The sequence below is a fragment of the Apodemus sylvaticus genome, chromosome 5 (genome assembly GCF_947179515.1).
Source record: "Apodemus sylvaticus chromosome 5, mApoSyl1.1, whole genome shotgun sequence".
Taxonomy (NCBI): Eukaryota; Metazoa; Chordata; class Mammalia; order Rodentia; family Muridae; genus Apodemus; species Apodemus sylvaticus.
Genome location: NC_067476.1, coordinates 5,235,804 through 5,254,019, shown reverse-complemented (window position 1 = coordinate 5,254,019; position 18,216 = coordinate 5,235,804). Strand labels below are relative to the sequence as shown.

Sequence of the window (18,216 nt, the reverse complement as noted above, 5' to 3'; positions counted from 1 at the left end):
CGAGGACGCTATACACGTGAAAGTACGAGAACACCAGGGACTGAGTACATAACCCAGCAAACCAGGAGAAAGTTAAGCGCTTAGCTAGGGCCCCGCCCCCCCAGCATACATCCCAGCATGCCCTGCGCCGCGGCCTGGGTGGGACTTCCGGTGCAAGCCTACGGACTTCCGCGACTGCCAGAAGCGTGATATGCGTGTAGTCGCCTGGGCGACGAAGCTGATCGTGAAGTGCGGAAGGGAGGCCTAGCAGGTGAGGACTGGCGAGTGGCAGCTAGCAGGCGTTGTGTCCTGGAGGTATAGGGCAGCCAGCACGGGGAAACCGAGGCCTGGCATGGCCACGACTTTGCTAGAACGAAAAGCCCGCGTCCGGAGCCCAGCCAAGGTCCCGTAACTGGTGAGATGCAGGACCGGATTTGCACAGTGCTGTGCTCCGAACCGCTGCTCTAACCCGTTGCACGCGCTGCAGCATCCCAGCATCACCGGCCACCCCTGGTTTATCGAATCCAGCCATGAAGGGTGCACTGGCCCCCAACTACCATGCTGGGAATTAGGTTATGCCCTTAGAAGGGACAAGCAGCAAAGTGTCTCTGATGTCATTAAAGGTGGACCGTGGCTCCCAACTCAGGACTTGAACATGTGACTTTTTCTTCCTTCATGTGGGTGATGCGATGGGAGGAGACGGAATTGCTGCTGCCTCAAAACTCACGTTACTCTTTCATTGGAGGCCAAGCATCAAGTGGCAATGGTTATTGCTAGGTCTGCAGATCGCCTGCTTCTAGCCAAGTTGGTTGACAAACGTTCCCTGAATAAGTAAGGGATGTCGTTGAAGGGAATTGTTTTGTTTTGTTGTGGTTAGTTAGTAGGAAGCCGTCACGCAGGATGTTTCTCTTCATTTCTTGCTCTGGGTGTGGAAATGTGTTTGATTTTTGTTTAAAACAGTATCTCATTAATGGTCTGAAATGCAGAGATCCACTTAGTTATGTCTCTGAAGTGCTGCTGGGATTTAAATTGTGTGCCACCACACTCAGCTTTTTGTTTAGTTTTTGAAGACAAAGTTTCTTTTATAGCTCTGGCTGTCCTAGAACTCACTCTGTAGACCAAGCTGGCCTCTGCCTCCAGATTCCTGGGATTAAAGGCGTGTGTCACTATACCCGACGTCTACACCCAGGTTTTTATAATTATTATACTTGTTTATTTACTTGTAGGGTCTCTTCACCATTGATTACTGGGACTGACCTCAGGTCATTAGGCCTGGTAGCAAGTGCTTTTTTATATGGTGAGCCATCTTACCTCCCTGAGCTTGTCTGTTTTTCTTTCTTTCTTTCTTTCTTTCTTTCTTTCTTTCTTTCTTTCTTTCTTTCTTTCTTTCTTTCTTTCTTTCTTTCTTTCTTTCTTTCTTTCTTCTTTTGTTAGGTTTTTTGAGACAGGGTTTCTCTGTATAGCCCTGGCTGTCCTAGAACTCACTTTGTAGACCAGGCTGGCCTCAAACTCAGAAATCTGCCTGTCGGATCAGAGTGATGGGATTAAAGGCGTGTGCCACCACTGCCTGGCGAGCTTGTGTTTTCCATAATGGCCTTTCATGCTTCTCTTCCAGTTTTCCTTTGCCTTCAGATTTTGCGTACCGTGTACCGAAGAAGAAGCCGCCTTTGTACTTTAGCAGAGTCTCATTCAGTGTTAGACAGCACTATACACCAGGTGGTGTTCTGAAAAGAGATATCATGGAGTAAGCACAGCCTTGCTCTGATGGCTAGCCATTCAGCACAGCGTAGAGCAGGGCACCTACACCTCTGCTTATAGGTTTAGATCTCAGGGGTTGAACGCCTGTCGCTCTACACTTTCTGCACTTGGTGACCAGCTGGGCACCTTAGGGCACAGAGGCAAGTGTTTTTACCTGTGCTGGTGGTGGCTTCAGGGAAAGCAGGGTCATTTTCAGGTGTTGAATCAAGAGCAGGAAGATTCCCGGGTGTAAAAAGAATGTCATAGCTTGTAGGAATTTGACTTCAGGGAGTTTAGCCCCAACCTGATTTCCATCTGTGTAGTCCACTGTCTGCATTTGAACAGGCTCTTGTCATCCCCAGCAAGTGTGTGTCTGAAAGAGACTGAGATCCAGACAAACTCAATTTCTCATGTTTCATAATATTTTGAAGACAGGCTGAAGCCATGGACATAGATGCTGAACGAGAGAGAATAACACAGGAGATCCAGGAGCTCGAGAGGATTTTGTACCCTGGATCCTCTAGCATCCGCTTGGAGGTCTCTGAACCCAGTCTCAGTTCGGACTCTGAAGCAGGTGTGCCCGTGTGGCTGGGACAGCCAGCATGGCGTGGCTGGGACAGCTGTGTGCACCTTTTTAGCTTTATTAGGCTGTGGCCTGCTCCATGCTCAGACTCTGTTTCTTGCCCAAACTGTCCTCTGCTTTTACTTCAGTAAAAAAGTTTGTTCCAGGCTTTTAGTTGTCAGGGCTGCTGACTATATGTGTAAACCCAACCCTGCCGCCCTCTGGCCTGGTACTCTCTAGGCAATGTTGAATCCTGGTGGGGAGGGAAGGACCCAGAGTTCAGCCTATCAGTTTGAAGAGTCTCCATAACCCAGACACCTAGAATTTCTTCCCTGAGCTTACTGGATAGCACTCCAGTGAGACCCTGTTATGAGTGTTCATTTTTGTCTCCAGCATACTCCCACTCCAATATAGTGTGCTTCTGTTTCTTACAGATTCCCTGCCTGATGAGGACTTGGAAACTGCTGGTGCCCCTATCTTGGTAATGGTTGCTTACCAAGCCAGGCTGCTGGGTCATATCTGTAACTACCTTCAACCCTGGTCCAGGAGGGCTTCATTTGCATCCCTGTGGGATGATTTTCTACAGCTAATGCCTATTTATGATGAAAATAAGGCATCACAAAGTATTTGCTTATTTTTGTGGTCTTAGTCACATTAGGCTCACACTCTACCCCTGAACACACATTATTATCAAAACTAAATGAGGCAGTCTGTCTAGGGGCTGCTCCACAGCTAGCCCACTGTGCCTGCTGCCCAGTCTAGATGGCGGTCACCGTGGGTGATTTAGGAAAGCGTCTGGCAGAGATCTAGTCATGCCAGTGTTGCCAACCATGCTTTGTTTGTTTCCTCACCAAACAAGCAAGTACACAGTCCTTAGTGTTGAAGGACCATGTGTCTGCCCAATAGACTGACACAGCTCTGGAGCTGCTGGACATTTGGTGTTCTGGGGGTTTGACTCCGGTTGCTATTCAGAGAATTTCCTTGCTGAGATCTGACACTTGAGGTGTTCAGGATGGGGACACAGACTTGCTGTGAAGTTCAGGCTCCACAGAGATGTCTGTTGCAAAAATGTAGCCAACCCTTCAACCCCAGCATACACTTTACAAGCAGATCTCCTGTTGGTTTGAAAAGGTGCACACCCTCTAGCCTGAGGATAATGGGCTCTGTATAGCGTCTCCCTCCTTCCAGGAGGGTCCCACATTCATTGGGCATGTCCTAGGGCTGCCTCAGAGTCCCTCGTGGGCCTAGGCTTGAGCTTGGCAGCAAGGAGGGTGCTCCCTGGGTTCCTTCTCTTCACGTTCCATTTCTGGCTCCTAACTAGGAAGAGGAAAGGTCGAGTGAGGGCAGCAATGATGAGGAGGACCCCAAAGACAAAGTTCTCCCTGAAGACCCCGAGACCTGTCTGCAGCTAAATATGGTCTACCAGGAGGTGATCCGGGAAAAGCTGGCAGAGGTTACCCAGTTGCTAGCCCAGAACCAGGAGCAGCAAGTAAGATGGCCTACTCAAGACCTGTATAACCCCTCCTGACCCTCAGTGCCCCACAAGATCAAGTTCCCAGAACAGGGTTCAAAGTCAACCTACTCAAATACCTGGCCCACTGATGGCCTTGCTTTTGTCCCAGGAGGAGATCCTGTTTGATCTGGCTGGGACCAAATGCCCCAAGGTGAAGGACGGCAGAAGCCTGTCCTCGCACATGTACATAGGCCACTTTCTGAAGCCCTACTTCAAGGACAAGGTGACTGGAGTGGTGAGTTGTAATGAGCCCTCGGCAGGGTTGGGTGTCCTGGGAGGAAGGGCCCTGCACAGGAAGGCCTGCTGTGAGTACTGGTGTGTTCCCCTAAAAGAATCCTAGCACTTAGCAAATCAGTAGTATAGATCTCAGACTGCTGATGCCCTTGTGCGCCTGCATCTTCCTGCAATCTCTGGCCACTTCTTTGTACTGAGTGGGTCATGTCCAGAGTTTTTCACTCTTGTACTACAGAAGTCTTGGCTCTCCATGTGGGCAGCACATGAGGCTGAAGGGAAGATTCTGAGTCTCAGTAGGTACCCTGGAGGGTGAGTGTGGTTGGTGTATCATGTTATAACACTGTACACTCTGACAGGGGCCTCCTGCCAACGAAGAAACACGGGAGAAGGCTACCCAGGGAATCAAGGCCTTTGAACAGCTCTTGGTGACCAAATGTAAGAGCCTAGGTCGGCCTGTGGGTGGGCGTCCTCCAGCCATGGGAACCACAGAGGGCAGCCCACAGCCTGGCCTCTTCTAGGTGTAGGCTGTAGTTCTCAGGCCTGTCCTTAAGGCATTGTGGACCCTTCAGGGCTTTACCATTGGAACTGGCCACTGGCCACTTTGCCTTTCCAGTGTTGAGTGGGTTTAGGCTGAGCCTTACATGTAGCCTTCTCAACTCTAGCTTTTCTCAGAACACCTAACCCTGAAAGACTACCCTGAGCTAGCCTTTGGGTGGAAGATGGATTCATGGTCTGGAAGGGGTTCTGGCTAGCCACCCTACTGGCATCCAGAGATGTAGCCACTACGTGTCTGGAGCAGGAGGCAGCGGGCAGGCTAGGGTTGTAGAGAGGATTCAGTGGACATGTATGTCTGTGGAGCAAGCAAAACCTTGACATCACATGGCTGTCTCTTCCTCCTCAGGGAAGCACTGGGAGAAAGCCTTACTCAGGAAGTCTGTAGTGAGTGACCGCCTGCAACGCCTGCTTCAGCCCAAGCTTCTGAAGTAAGTCTGGAAACAGGTCATCACAGCCTTCCCCATGCTGGAGGGCCAGGCAGCTAGCTGTGGGGCTGGTGAGGTCATCCTAGCACACTCTGCCTCTCCTGCTGCCCTTTCAGCACTGTGACGTCAGAGGCCATAGATGGGGACATGGCACATGACCATGTGGTGCCCAGAGCAAGTATGCAGTGAGGAGCATTATTATTTTGATAGATTGCCCCCATCAATATTGAACATATAAGTCCAGAGGTGGCAGGTACCCTCTGGCCCAATCCTGAGAGACATGTTAGCTCTGGTGCTGACAACATTGGTGCTTAATATTGATGGTGGGAATGGCAGTTTTCCTGAAGTGTGAGAGAGCCAGTTCTTCCCTCCAGACAGTTCTGTTTAGCTGCAAAACTAAGTCAGGATTGCCTGAGATGTCTGGGTCCTGGAAGATGGGAATAGGCAAAGGATCCAGACTCTTGGGATAGACGCAGCCACCACCTGCCAGTGTGGACAAGCCGGTAACACCTACCCTGCTGCCAATGTGGACAAGCCGGTAACACCTACCCTACTGGTGCTGTTCTGGCAGTGGGGGTTCCCCAGAGGTGGTGCCAGGTCTTCCTTTGTGGAAAGGGATCAAAGCAGGAGAGAAAGCACATTCCTGGGCAGGCTTTCCAACACTAAGCTGTGAGGCTTGAAGGAGAGCAGTTCAGAGAACAGGGCCTCGGCTTCCACAGTACATCTCACCCACACCCTCCTTCACTCTGTCTACCTTGCAGGCTTGAATACTTACACGAAAAACAGAGCCGAGCCTCCAGCGAGCTGGAAAGGCAGGCCCTGGAGAAGCAGATTAAGGAAACCGAAAAGGAGATTGGGGACATCAAGTAAGCTGGGGCTGCCTGGGTCCCAGGGAGAGCCCCGGGCCGGGCGTGGTGCCAGATCTTTGCCCTCTGCTTTAGCCAGCTCCCAGAGGAAGTGCTGCTGGGGAACCGGCTGGACAGCCACGATTGGGAGAAGATTTCCAATGTTAACGTAAGTTAGGAAGACCTGGCGCCAGCTTTGCAGTAAGTCTTGTGAGCCAAGTGTGGGGAGAACTAGGTGGTGACGCCTCACAGTCCCTTGTACCTTAACACACTGTGACGTCTCCAGTCCAAGGCTGCCTGGGAGTTGGAAGTGGCAGGGATTTCATGGGACTCTCCCCAGCTGACGAGGTCCTGTCCTGAGATAGACAGTCTTCAGTGCCTTTGGCTGCACAAATGAGTCCACTTGCTTCATGGCCACAGAAGCCACTGGCTGACAGTGACAGTCCAGCAGGAGCTATATGCTTGGCGTCGGCAACCCCTCTGAAGGCTTTGTTCTCGTGGGTGTAGTTTGAAGGAGGCCGCAGTGCCGAGGAGATCCGGAAGTTCTGGCAGAGCTCTGAGCATCCAAGCATCAATAAGCAACAATGGAGCACAGAAGAAGTAGAGAGGCTAAAAGCCATCGCTGCCACACACGGGCACCTGGAGTGGCATTTGGTTGCAGAGGAACTTGGGGTAAGGACTGGGACTGAGAGGCCTTAGAAGGGTGGGAGGATGTGGCCTCTGAATTTGGGGTGGTGCTCAGTCTCATGATGTGTAGTTTGGTACACACAGCAAGCATCAGGAATTGTTTGGTAAATTGTACTTTTAAAGAAATTTGTCTCTTTCATCTTTTTAACTTTAAATTCCATCATGTCTGTGAAAATATCACCGTTTACCTCAAACTCTTGCACCTCTCCTGCTTCGGGATTATGCTGGGACTAACAACAGAGCTGTCGATGGCCAAGTTTTCTTTCTATAAGCCCTAGAGTCCTTTGAGCTGCTCCTGTCCTGGGTCCCAACCATGGTCTAGCAAACTGTCACCTGATAAACTATCAGCCTAGAAGAGGAGAGTTCTGTTGTACAGAGTACTGCCTGTGGCTCAGGCTCACTATCCCCTAGAAGCACTAGGGTCTTCTGGAAAGCTGGTGTGGGTATTTCAGCATGTTCAGGGTGAAGCCCAATAATGCCCATTTGTTTCTATCTGGCCTTGGGAAGACAAGCCGCAGTGCCTTCCAGTGCCTGCAGAAATTCCAGCAATACAACAAAGCCCTGAAACGCAAGGAGTGGACAGAGGAGGAAGACCACATGCTCACCCAGCTGGTCCAAGAGATGCGCGTTGGGAACCATATCCCATACCGCAGGAGTAAGCCCACCACATCCAGTGGCACCTTTGAGTTCATTGAGCTGCTCCAGGCCCTAGCGGCCGGAGGCCCCAGGCGCCTGGAAGCAGAGGCTTGCAGAAGATTTTACAGTTCTCTAGAGAGAAGTGGGAGGGGTCCTGGTGACAGTGTAACTCTGCTCTGTAGCTTCTGGGAGGACCCCTGCTCCCTGCTTATTGCTTGTATGGGAGAGGTGAATCCCAGGCTTCTCTGTCCCCAGTTGTCTACTTCATGGAAGGGAGAGACTCCATGCAGCTGATTTACCGTTGGACCAAGAGCTTAGATCCCAGCCTGAAAAGGGGGTTCTGGGCCCCAGAAGAAGATGCTGTAAGTTTGGCCCCCAGAGAAACCTCTTCCCAGGAAGTTTGACTGGTTGTCCTAGGTGCAGTCATACGCCCTTAAACAGACTCGGGGCGGGGAGGGCGTGACTGTCCCACGGAGCTTCTTTCTTTTTGCTTCTTTCCTGCAGAAATTGCTTCAAGCTGTTGCCAAGTATGGGGCGCAGGACTGGTTTAAAATCCGGGAAGAGGTGCCAGGTAGGAGCGATGCCCAGTGCAGAGACCGGTGAGTTGCCCACACTGGCTGAAAGCTTGGGTCACACTCCTGTAGGCAGGCGAGGTGACAGTGGGCCAAAGTGATATGCCCATGGGGGCTGTTTGAGCTGGGGACCGCACTGTTGGGAAGCAGGGCTTTGATGCTTCTGTTGTCCACAAGAAGTCTTGCAGATGGCCTCCCACATTGCTAGCAGGAAGGTCCCCAGCAGAGAGGTTCTTCTTTTCTCCCTGTTTTCTTTCGGTGGTTTGTTTAGATGTATTTTAGTTTCCCTTGTTAATGTAAACCATATTGATCATCCTACAAAGAATCTACACTCAGTAGCCCTGCAGAATCCCATTCAGTATAGGCAAAGGTCTTCAACTTGTCTCCAGAGATGCACAAGTAGCCAAAAGGCCCATGAAAAGATGCTCAGAGTCACTTATTTCAGGAATGCAAGTCAAAACCACAGTGAAATATTTCACACACGAATGGGAATTGTTTAAAAACATTGCAAAATTCACGTTCCAAGTGTCCCAGGAGCTCATATTATTGGACAAGAATGTACATAGAACACCCTTCATTGTCAGGAAGAAAGTGTGGGGTACAAATTTGGAGTCCTGGCATTTGTAGGGAAGGTCATTCTGATAAATGCTGTGTGGTACATTTGGATAAAAGGTCCCTGAACCTTGAGAATATTCTGAACATGTGGGCAAATATATATCAAGACAAGCTGATCTACCTCGGGTGTCCTTGGATTGGTGACTCTTACATTGGGTTTTTGGAGGAACTGCAGACTTGGTGCAGAATGTCTCTGTTTTATGCTCCCGCAAGCAGCATGTGAGGCTTGTGGCTGCATCCTTCCAAGTGCTTGTGGGGTGGACTCTCCCAGCAGCCCTCAATGGCTAACTGTGGAGCCTCACAGCTTGTGCCTGCTGGCTTCGTACGTGTATACGTCTCTTTGGAAAAACATCTGTCAAGTCCTTTCCTTGGTTTAAATTACCTGTCTTTGGATTACTGGCTTTTACATGTTCAAAATGCAAGTCCTTAGTCAGATGCAGGATTGGCAAACACTCTAATCAATGGCTCTTCTCTCCTTTCTTTACAAGATGCTTTAAAGCAGAGGTTCTCAAACTGTGGGTCTCAAACTCTTGGTAGGGAGGGTATTGAATGAACCTTTCACAGGGGTCGTTGACTAAGACCATCAGAAACTCGGATAATTATATTACAGTTCATAACAGTAGCAAAATTAGTTATGAAGTAGCAATAAAAATAGTTTTATGGTTGGGGGTTACCATGTCATGAAGAACTGTATTAAAGGGTCACAGCATTAGGAAGGTTGAGAACCAACTGTCTTAAAGCATAACATTTTTTAAATGAGCCAGGCAATGGTGGCGCATGCCTTTAATCCCAGCACTCTGAGAGGCAGAGGCAGGTAGATTTCTGAGTTTGAGGCCAGCCTGGTCTACAGAGTGAGTTCCAGGACAGCCAGGGCTATACAGAGAAACCCTGTCTCGGAAAACCAAAAAAAAAAAAAAAAAAAAAATTAGAATGTTCTGGGCAGTGGTGACTCATGACTAATCCCAGCACTTAGGAAGCAGAGACAGGAGGATCTCTGTAAGCCAGCCTGGTCTACAGAGCAAGTTTCAGGACAGACTGAGCTACGTAGAGAAACCCTGTCTCCAAAATAATTTTTGATGAAGTCCATCTTGTCTTTTTGTGTTTTGTTTTGTTGGTTTTGTTTTTGCTTGTTGTGGTTTTATCCTAAGAAATCAGTGAGAAGGCCGGGGAGCAGTAAAGAGGGTCTTAGCATCTAAAGAATCCCTCTGTTTCCACACCATTTTCAGCTACATCAGAAGATTACATTTCAGTTTGAAGAAGGGACGGTGGAATGCAAAAGAAGAACAACAGCTGATCCAGTTAATAGAAAAGTATGGTGTCGGTGAGTTCTCAGACGCCATTCCCTGCTCCTGCTGCTGCTGCTGCTGCTGCTGCTGCTGACTCTGACCATGCTGCAAATTCTTGCAGCCCATCTTCCAGACCCCAGGCTGGCCTCAGAGCAGCTTCTGCCTCATTCTCAGCCTTCCCAGTTGCAAATGCTGTTCTCTTTTAGGGGTGGGGATAGGGATGGAATCCAGGACCTCACTATAGCTAGGCAGGTACGCCTCCAAGCCCCAACTCTATGCTCCCATTACAAATGAGTAGATATTCACTACAGAACATTGGGAAGCCAGGTAAAGTGGTGCATATCTTTAATCCTGGCATTCAGGAGGCATGTGCAAGCCCGCATTCATACACATAACTGTGTCCAGCTTCAGTCATATCTTTTGTGACTTGCATTTGCTGTATTTCTCAACTTTTTACAACAGGGCACTAGGAGCTAAGTGTTTGTGGCCAAATCTTGCTGATATTGGTGGTACCTCCTCAGAAAAAAAACTAATATGACTTGCAAAACACAAGAGACTTTTTTTTCACCTGTTGTACACTGCCCTAGAAGTGCAACGTGGGCACTCGTTGTCAACTCTTGTGCCTACTACAGCAGTAGGTACAAGAGTTGGCAACATCTCTTTGGTTCTTAAGTGCAGCAGATGCACAGGGCCTGCGCTGACTTCCCTTCCTACCTGTGTGTGCCGGAACTTCCTGGGGGCTGGTGAGCCTTGAGACTCACATGTACTCGAGGGAAGCCCTCCTGATGACCTAGCCTCTGTCCTGAGGCTGCTCTACCATGGCTGTGTTTGCAGGTCACTGGGCAAGAATAGCTTCTGAGCTGCCGCATCGGTCAGGCTCCCAGTGTCTGAGCAAGTGGAAAATCTTGGCCAGGGTGAGACATTGTCTGCTTTCTGTGTGTGTGCTTTGCTTGAACTCAGCAAGAAGCCCCATCAGCCGCGAGCGCTCGGGCAAGATGAGGCATGGTGGGCTGGGAAGGGAGTGCAAAGGCTCCGGCCCTGCATGTCCTTATCAGGAGGCCAAGGACAGGGAGAGCATACTCAGCAGCAGTGTGCTCTGTTCCTGGAGGGGTTCGTCCTTGTGGAACGTCTCCACAGGGTATCCTGTTTCTCTGTTACCTGCATGCCTGGGTATCTGAGACCTGAAGCAGCCTATTCCTCCCCTCAGAAGAAACAGCATCTCCAGAGGAGGAGAGGCCAGAGGCTGCGTCACAGTAGCCAGTGGAGCTCCAGCAGCAGCAGCAGCAGTGAAGACTATGGTAGTAGAAGCAGCAGCAGCAGCAGCAGCAGCAGCGAAGACTCAGATGTGGAGCTGGAGGAGTCTCTAGAGGGCAGCAGAGCATCGGCTCCTCAACAGTACAGAGTGCCAGACATTGACCTGTGGCTTCCCACCAGGCTGCTCAGCAGCCAGTCACAGAGAGAAGGGGCAGGACGCTACCCAGAACACCCTGCTGTCTCCTGCTGCACTCAGGATGCCACTCACAATCACTACAAGGAAGGTTCTACCACAGTCTCTGCTGCTGAGAAAAACCAGATGCAGGTGCCCTATGAGACCCACAGCACTGTTCCAACAAGAGCCCGGTGCCGACACTTCTCAGACACTCACCTAGCAAGTGTGAAGGATCCAGCCTGCACGGTAGGGCCCTAGAATGTGAGCAAGGGGAATAGTGGGCGCTCTGTGCTCTTAGTGGTCACTACAGCTGTCACTCTGCAGTGTGGCAGTTTGGTTTCTGACCTGGCAAAAGCCTTGCTCCTTTATTCACTAGAATTGTTGCTTCGGGCTGGTTTCAGAGTTGTGCAGGAGCAGTGGCCTTCATAGGAGCTGCAGCCTCCATTGTCCTCAAGTCTTTTGCTTTAAAGGTTGTAAGGACATCTGCTTCAGGGCACATCTGAGTGGGCAGTTCCCCACCTCCAACTGCTGTGAGTCCTGGAGATGTCCTTGGGTAGTGTCATCCAACTCGGCTGGCTGGCATCTACCTGTCCCCTCTGTCCTCAGCGTTGAGTCTGCAGCCAGCCAGATGTAGCTTGTGGGCTGCACAGGCTGCTCTGCTGCTTTGCACTGGAGATTGCTGGAGGGACGGTGCAGTCAGCTCCGCCATGGTGCTGCCACCACGTGGGCCAGAGCATCTCTCCCAGAGAGGGAGCGAAGGCAGGCCCTGCTTTAAGACCTCGGTAACCTTACCACAGAGGACGTTCCCAAATAGCAGGCGGTGTTCTCACAAGGAGGTGTTAACCCTGCACAGTGGCAGACTGTACCAGATCTGCTGTAGCCAACCAGCCTCACAGGGTCTCTGGATATTCAGCATGTGTTGAAAATGCTTTTAATCAGAACTTGTCCAACCACCCAGAGCCATGCACCGATGAAGGAAAGACGGCGGCAGCTACCCCTGCCTAACTCACGCTCGGGGTCTGACCCTGGTAACAGTATGGCTGGGCCCCATCTGCGGAGGCTGTGGCATGGAACTTTCCAGAATAAGCAGAGACGCAAGAGACAGGCTCTCCATCGCAGGCTCCTGAAGCACCGGCTTCTGCTGGCTGTGATACCCTGGGTGGGTGACATCACCCTGGCCTGCACACAAGCTCCCCAGAGACCTGCAGCTGTACAGACTCAAGGTACTGCCAGGGCTCTTGGGGGACCTTCTTGGAGCCTGGGTGGGAGCCAGCGCTACTCCATGTAGCAGAGTAGCCTGAATGGGCTCTCGGGAGGGCGGGTCTGTGGTGGACAGAGGGCTATCCCTGAAGAGTTTGAGAAGGAGCAATAGGGCAGCCAGATTTGGGGTGGTGGTGAGATTTGGAGCCATACCTTCTGCTCTTTGAGGTACTGAGGAGCTCGAGGGCTACTCTCCTTCCTCTATCTTGGGAATCTTTTCCCTTGTCCTCTAGCTGACAGCATCAGGATGCGGTTGGAGTGTGCCCGCCTGGCCAGCACTCCGGTGTTCACACTGTTTATTCAGGTAAGCCCTGCAGAGTGCTGGCTGCTGTGTTCTGGCCTGCGGTGGGTTCACACATGACAGTCTATACACTTGGGCTTTCTGGTAGCCTACAGCTTTCAGCAGACTAATGTGAAAGGGATCTTTGGCTCTTCAGCATCTGCCATCTTTTGAGTTAAACAGTGACTTAGAAAAGAGATAAGTACCCAGACCTACATCTCAGATGAGGAGGCAGGCCAGGGGCGTGGTAGGAACCTGTGTTGGCCCACACTGGAAGAAGGGAACCCAAGGAGATGGAATACAGCAGTATGGAACCCAAGTCCAGGCTGGAGGCTCTGAAATTGTCATGGCCTCCCTTTAGAGTTTGGGTCTACTCCTGAAACAGCCATCATCAGGGCTGCTTTCCATCTCCTTGACCGTCTTAGGGCCTGGCCCAGTGCAGGCTGGAGCAGGGCGGCTCTTACTCTCAGGCCTCTCAGCTATTACAGATTGATACTGCGGGCTGCATGGAGGTGGTGCGAGAGAGGAAAAGCCAGTCACCTGCCCCGCTCCAGCCTGGCGCCCGGAGCCCCCAGCCACATCTCCTGCAGGTAACACACTGACAACAGGAAGTGAGGATAAGTTGTGTATGGTAGCATGTGCCTTTAATCCCAGAACTTGGAAGGCAGAGACAAGCAGATCTCCATGAGGTCAAAATCACCCTAGTCTACAGAGCAAGTCTCAAGCCAGCCAAGGCCACGTGAGCCCCTTCCTCAGAAAAGAAGTAAGAACAAGTACTGCCCATCCCTGTCCCAGAGTGGCCAGGTTCAGTACCTCAGCCTTTTCCTTGGGGGGCAGAGGGTGGGCAGTTCTAGACATTTCCATAGTAAAGCATGGCTCTTCCTGAGAACAGCCCCCGCCAGGCCTTCTCTGGGTCATCTGTGTAAGCAGCCCCATGGAGGCCTGACTCGAGCCTGAGGCAGGTGCAGGTAGGCTGTGGGTGGGCAGGTGGGCTGGCTGGCGAGCCCTGGTCTGCAAGACACTGATATCATCTATTCTAGGAACCAAACTCATGAGCTTAGTTTGGGAGAGGCATCACCTTGGAGTCCTGTCACCTGGGGAGACAGTGAACCAAAATAGAAGTGTGGTTCCCATAGCCCCAGCCCCACACTGTCCGGTGATGACCTGAGAAGCTCTGGCCAGGTAGCTTTAGTGACGCTCTGTAGAAAGCCTACAGCGGCAACTGTCCTTTCCCAGACCCCTGAACTTAGTGCAGATGGGCGGCCCCCAGAATTGGGTGGCGAGTGGGAAGAAGTGCTGGGGTGCAGCAGAGGTTCTGCAGCCTGACTCTTCTCTTTACAGGCATCCTCTAACGCCGAGGCCCGCACAGGTACCACATGCACTCTGTCTCTCTCATGATGAGGACATGCCATGCGTCTGAGCCACAGCCTTAGCAGCACGGCCAGTGGCCCTGAGAATAGGCTGGAAAGGCCTGAAGCTGCTTGGGCTTTGACCTTTGGGGCTGCCTGCCACTGGGGGCTTGAGGGGATTATGCTGTGTTGCATTAGAGTCTTGGTTTTGACCGTGCTGGAGATGTAGAAGCCAGTCTCTCTCATAGTTGGGCTGCCTCTGGCATCGCTGCCCTCTCTGTGAACAGAGAGCCTTGGGTTGGGGGCCCATGAGGTGAGCTGGGGCTTCACATGTGGGTTGCTGGTGTCCCTGGGCACAGAGCCTGAAGTTCTTACCAAGCCGGTTGTCTCTTCCTTTAGGCTGCCTTCTTCCAGGCATGTCGGGCGAGCAAACTGCGAAGAGAGCCAACCACAAAGGGCGTCCGCGGGTGGGGTCCTGCCGGGCAGAGGCTACCCCCTTCCAAGTCCCTGTAGCAGCTCCACGTGGCCTCCGGCCAAAGCCTAAGACTGTATCTGAGCTGCTTCGGGAGAAGCGGCTCCGTGAGTCCCACGCCAAGAAGGCCACTCAGGCGCTCACTGCCCTCAACAGTCAGCTGCTGGTCTCCTCTCCTGTGATCCTCCAGCCCCCCCTGCTGCCAGCCCCCCATGGGTCCCCAGTAACGTCCAGTGTTGAACTTTCTGTACCTGTGGCACCAGTGATGGTCAGTTCAAGTCCTTCTGGCTCTTGGCAGGTGGGTGGGATCTCAGCTACAGACATGCAGCCCCCCAAACTACAAACCATTTCCCTAAATCCTTCCCACAAAGGGACCCAAATTGCAGCCCCTGCTGCTTTTAGGAGCCTAGCCTTACCCCCCGGGCAGGTCCCCACAGGCTGCCCTCTAAGTACTCTAGGACAGACCTCTACCACACCCCAGAAGCAGAGCCTGCCCAAGGTCCTGCCCATTCTCCCAGCAGCTCCTAGCCTTACGCAGATCTCTGTGCAGCCACCGGCAAATGGGCAGCCTATGGCAACCAAGTCTAGCCTGCCTGTCAGCTGGGTTCTCACAACTCCGAAGCTGCTCTCTGTCCAAGTGCCAGCTGTGGTGGGCCTCCCCGAGTCAGTGAAGACCCCTGAGACCACAGGACTACAAGCAAAACAACTATCTTCCCCTGCCAAGACTCCTGCTTTTCTAGAACAGCCTCCAGCCATTACAGACACAGAACCCAAAGGACCTAGGGACCAGGAAATAATACCACCCACACCTGGGCCTGAAAAGAAGCCTTTGGACCTAAGTTTGCTCTCCCAGGAAAGTGAGGCGGCCACCATGGCATGGCTGAAGGGCTGCCAAGGTGCTTGTGTGCCCCCGCTGGGAAGCAGGATGCCCTATCACCCCCCTTCCCTGTGCAGCCTGCGTGCATTGTCCAGCCTCCTCCTCCAGAAACAGGACTTAGAGCAGAAAGCTTCCTCTCTGGTTGCCAGCCAGGCAGCTGGGGCCCAGCCTGAGCCCAAGGCTGGAGCCCTACAAGCTTCCCTGGAGCTGGTGCAGAGGCGATTCCAGGACAACCCAGCCTACCTCCTGCTAAAGACGCGTTTCCTGGCTATCTTCTCCCTTCCTGCATTCCTGGCCACTCTGCCCCCCAACAGTGTCCCCACCACCCTGTCACCAGCCGAGGCTGCGGGTTCTGAGAGTGACGGTGAAGACCTTGGTGACCTGGAGCTCAAGGACAAGGCTAGACAGCTGGACTGCATGGCCTGCAGAGTGCAATCGAGTCCAGCAGCCCCAGACCCTGAACAGGTATGGATGCTGGACAGTAGCCCCACTCCCCAGGGCAGGCTAAGCGCTCTGTGTGCCTGGCCCCTCTCCCTGTGTGCCTGGCCTCTCTCCCTGTGTGCCTGGCCCCTCTCCCTGTGTGCCTGGCCCCTCTCCCTGTGTGCCTGGCCCCTCTCCCTGTGTGCCTGGCCTGCTGGAGTTGGACAAGGGAGAAGGCTGTGGGTTTCTGAAGGAGAAGGAAGCTTGTCTAGTCTGCCTGGTTGGGAAAGGGCTTCTTAGCAAAAGTTGCCTCTCCTGAGCTAGGACTAGCGGTAGAAGGAGGTAGCCTTCTAATAAGACAGACCCCACCCTACCCCCCACACAAAGCACACTCCTAAACCCAAGGTAAAACGGCTGACACATGACCCTGGGCTGGGCTATAGGTACAGTGGACAGGTCAGTTGCCCTTGTTCCTGCTCTTGTGGGTACAGAGTTCCTCTCAGACACCTCTTGCTCATGGAGAACTGGCCTAGCAAGACAGTCTGTTTCCCATAGGAGCCCTGGGACGAGATGTATGGGCCCATTTCTCTGGCTACTCCCAAGGAGTCCTACCAAGCCTCTTCCCTTATAAAGGTTAGATGTGTGGAATCTTCCCACACTGTTACTCCTCTCCTGGTGGTGCTACCCTAGTTCCAGGGTGACCTGGGAATCTCTAGGATATATTCTTGTCTCTGCCTCCATTGGCCTACACCTAAAGCAAGAGGATAGCTGTCATGAAATTATTAATGGTTGGAGACCCTGCCTGAAGGGCAAAACTGCAGAAAGCTAGGACCTAGTTCCTCCCATGTAACTGCCCTGGGGGAGCATACCCTAGCATCGGCCTGTCCTTGATGTTAGTTTGGGGTTGGGGCAGAACTGGGGGCCGTCCTCAGAGTCCTCCCTTTCCTATTGCCCCTCCCCTGGGTAGAGTCACTCTTGTCTCGCCTGGCCTGGCTTTGGTGTTTCAGAGAGCTCCAAGTCCTGGTGAGGTTTCTGCTCCCTCCCACCTGGATGCTTTTGATGACCTTGATGACCTTGACGTGCTCAGGACTCGACATGCTCGGCATTCCCGGAAACAGAGGTTGCTTTGAGCAGCAAGGTGAGTCCTGTGGAGGCTGCCACCATGCAACCAGGAGGAGGCAGAATTCAGAATATGGGCTCCCTCTGCTTGTTCTGGAAATAGCCAAGGAATGTGGCATCAAGTCTGAAGGCTGGGCCTGTAGGGATGCTTGATGCCCCTGTCCTCTGCCCTTCCCTACCCATGTTGCCCGGGGTGCCTCTTGGCCTTGGCATTGCTCCCCTCTGCCTGAGTTTTATCTCCTCCTTTGCTGGCGCGTCAGCCCTCAGAAGCACCCTCTCTGACTGCTTTTCTGAGGTGGCACTGCTGACTCAATGTAAGTTTTGGGGTGTTCACCACATGTAGCCCATGAGCCCAGACTGTACCTTGCTTTCATAGTTGGGTCCTGGGTCCAGGTCAGCAGGTAACCAAGGAAGCTGATGGGACTGAGGTGATCAGAGAATGTCCTAGTTGGCTTGTGGAGCCACCGTCGGCTGAGCTGTCCATCCTCAGTGTAGTGCCAGCCTAGCCCTTATTGTTCATCAGCACCTCTGTGCAGCCTGTCTCAAGGACTGGGGCCTGGTGAGGTGCAGGCAGTATCAAGAGTATCCTGTGTTTCAGGACAAGGATTCAAGGGGCCCAGAACCCACTCTCACACCAGGCAAGAGACAGGGCCCAAGCCTGACCGAAGCCCATAACCCTCTGCAAGAAGATGGGAGGCCAGAGAGCTGCAGTGTGCAGCAAGCAGCAGGCTGTGATGACAGCAGCGGCCACGTGATCACAGGCTTGACTGTTACCAACGCGATCACATGTGTGAGGGAATAAAGTAAATGCCTATTTTTCACTTCGAAAGCAGTGTATAGCCTTTCGTGGTTTTGTCTAGTGCTGGGTACCCACCATCATCTGGGGATGTGATTGTCTGCCAGTTCTGGGGGCCTCTCACAGCCTCTGCTGCCCAGGCAGCCTCTGGGTCCCAGCACTTCACCATAGAGCAGAGAGAATAGAGAAACAGTGCTTCTTCCCATTTCAAGAAAATGTGTGGGGCTGGCTCAGTGGTTAAGAGCACTGGCTGCTCTTCCAGAGGTTCTGAGTTCAATCCCCAACATGGTGGCTCATAATGGGATCTGATGCCCTCTTCTGGCATGCAGATGAACATGCAGATAGAGCATTCACACTTAAATAAATCTTTTTGGTGTTTTGGATTTGGTTATTTTGAGACAGGATTTCTCTGTGTAGCCCTGGCTGTCCTGGAACTCACTCTGTAGACCAGGCTGGCCTCGAACTCAGAAATCCGCCTGCCTCTGCCTCCCAAGTACTGAGATTAAAGGCGTGCGCCACCACTGCCTGGCTTAAATAAATCTTTAAAAAAGGGGAAAAAGGGGGGAAT

General features: G+C 52.3%; 1 protein-coding gene across 8 annotated transcripts; it reads left to right on the top strand.

Annotated features, from left to right (window-relative positions):
* The first annotated feature begins 148 nt into the window (after positions 1-148).
* Snapc4 (small nuclear RNA activating complex polypeptide 4) lies at positions 149-17,681 on the top strand. 8 transcript variants are annotated; one of them, XM_052181894.1, is made up of 24 exons: positions 160-250; positions 1,206-1,276; positions 2,152-2,290; positions 2,713-2,759; positions 3,600-3,767; positions 3,901-4,026; positions 4,382-4,460; positions 4,927-5,008; positions 5,767-5,871; positions 5,947-6,019; positions 6,358-6,522; positions 7,045-7,192; positions 7,429-7,535; positions 7,678-7,772; positions 9,587-9,681; positions 10,481-10,560; positions 10,854-11,321; positions 12,034-12,298; positions 12,569-12,639; positions 13,095-13,205; positions 13,957-13,984; positions 14,364-14,704; positions 14,987-15,778; positions 16,289-16,734. In XM_052181894.1, the coding sequence occupies exons 2-24, from the start codon at positions 1,274-1,276 to the stop codon at positions 16,421-16,423; spliced, it is 3,723 nt and encodes a 1,240-aa protein (XP_052037854.1). In that variant the 5' UTR covers positions 160-250; positions 1,206-1,273; the 3' UTR covers positions 16,424-16,734. The 8 variants fall into 8 exon arrangements, with proteins under 8 accessions (XP_052037849.1, XP_052037850.1, XP_052037854.1 ...); XM_052181892.1 differs by having other exon boundaries at positions 14,364-14,734; XM_052181888.1 differs by lacking the exon at positions 16,289-16,734 and adding exons at positions 16,741-16,871; positions 17,451-17,681 and having other exon boundaries at positions 161-250; positions 14,364-15,778.
* Positions 17,682-18,216: the final 535 nt, after the last annotated feature.

Bases quoted from the DNA above. Each gene is read 5' to 3' on its own strand.
- Snapc4 (XM_052181887.1), top strand. The intron at 7,536-7,677 runs GTAAGTTTGGCC...TCTTTCCTGCAG, and splicing joins GGGCCCCAGAAGAAGATGCT to AAATTGCTTCAAGCTGTTGC. The intron at 10,561-10,853 runs GTGAGACATTGT...TCCTCCCCTCAG, and splicing joins AGTGGAAAATCTTGGCCAGG to AAGAAACAGCATCTCCAGAG.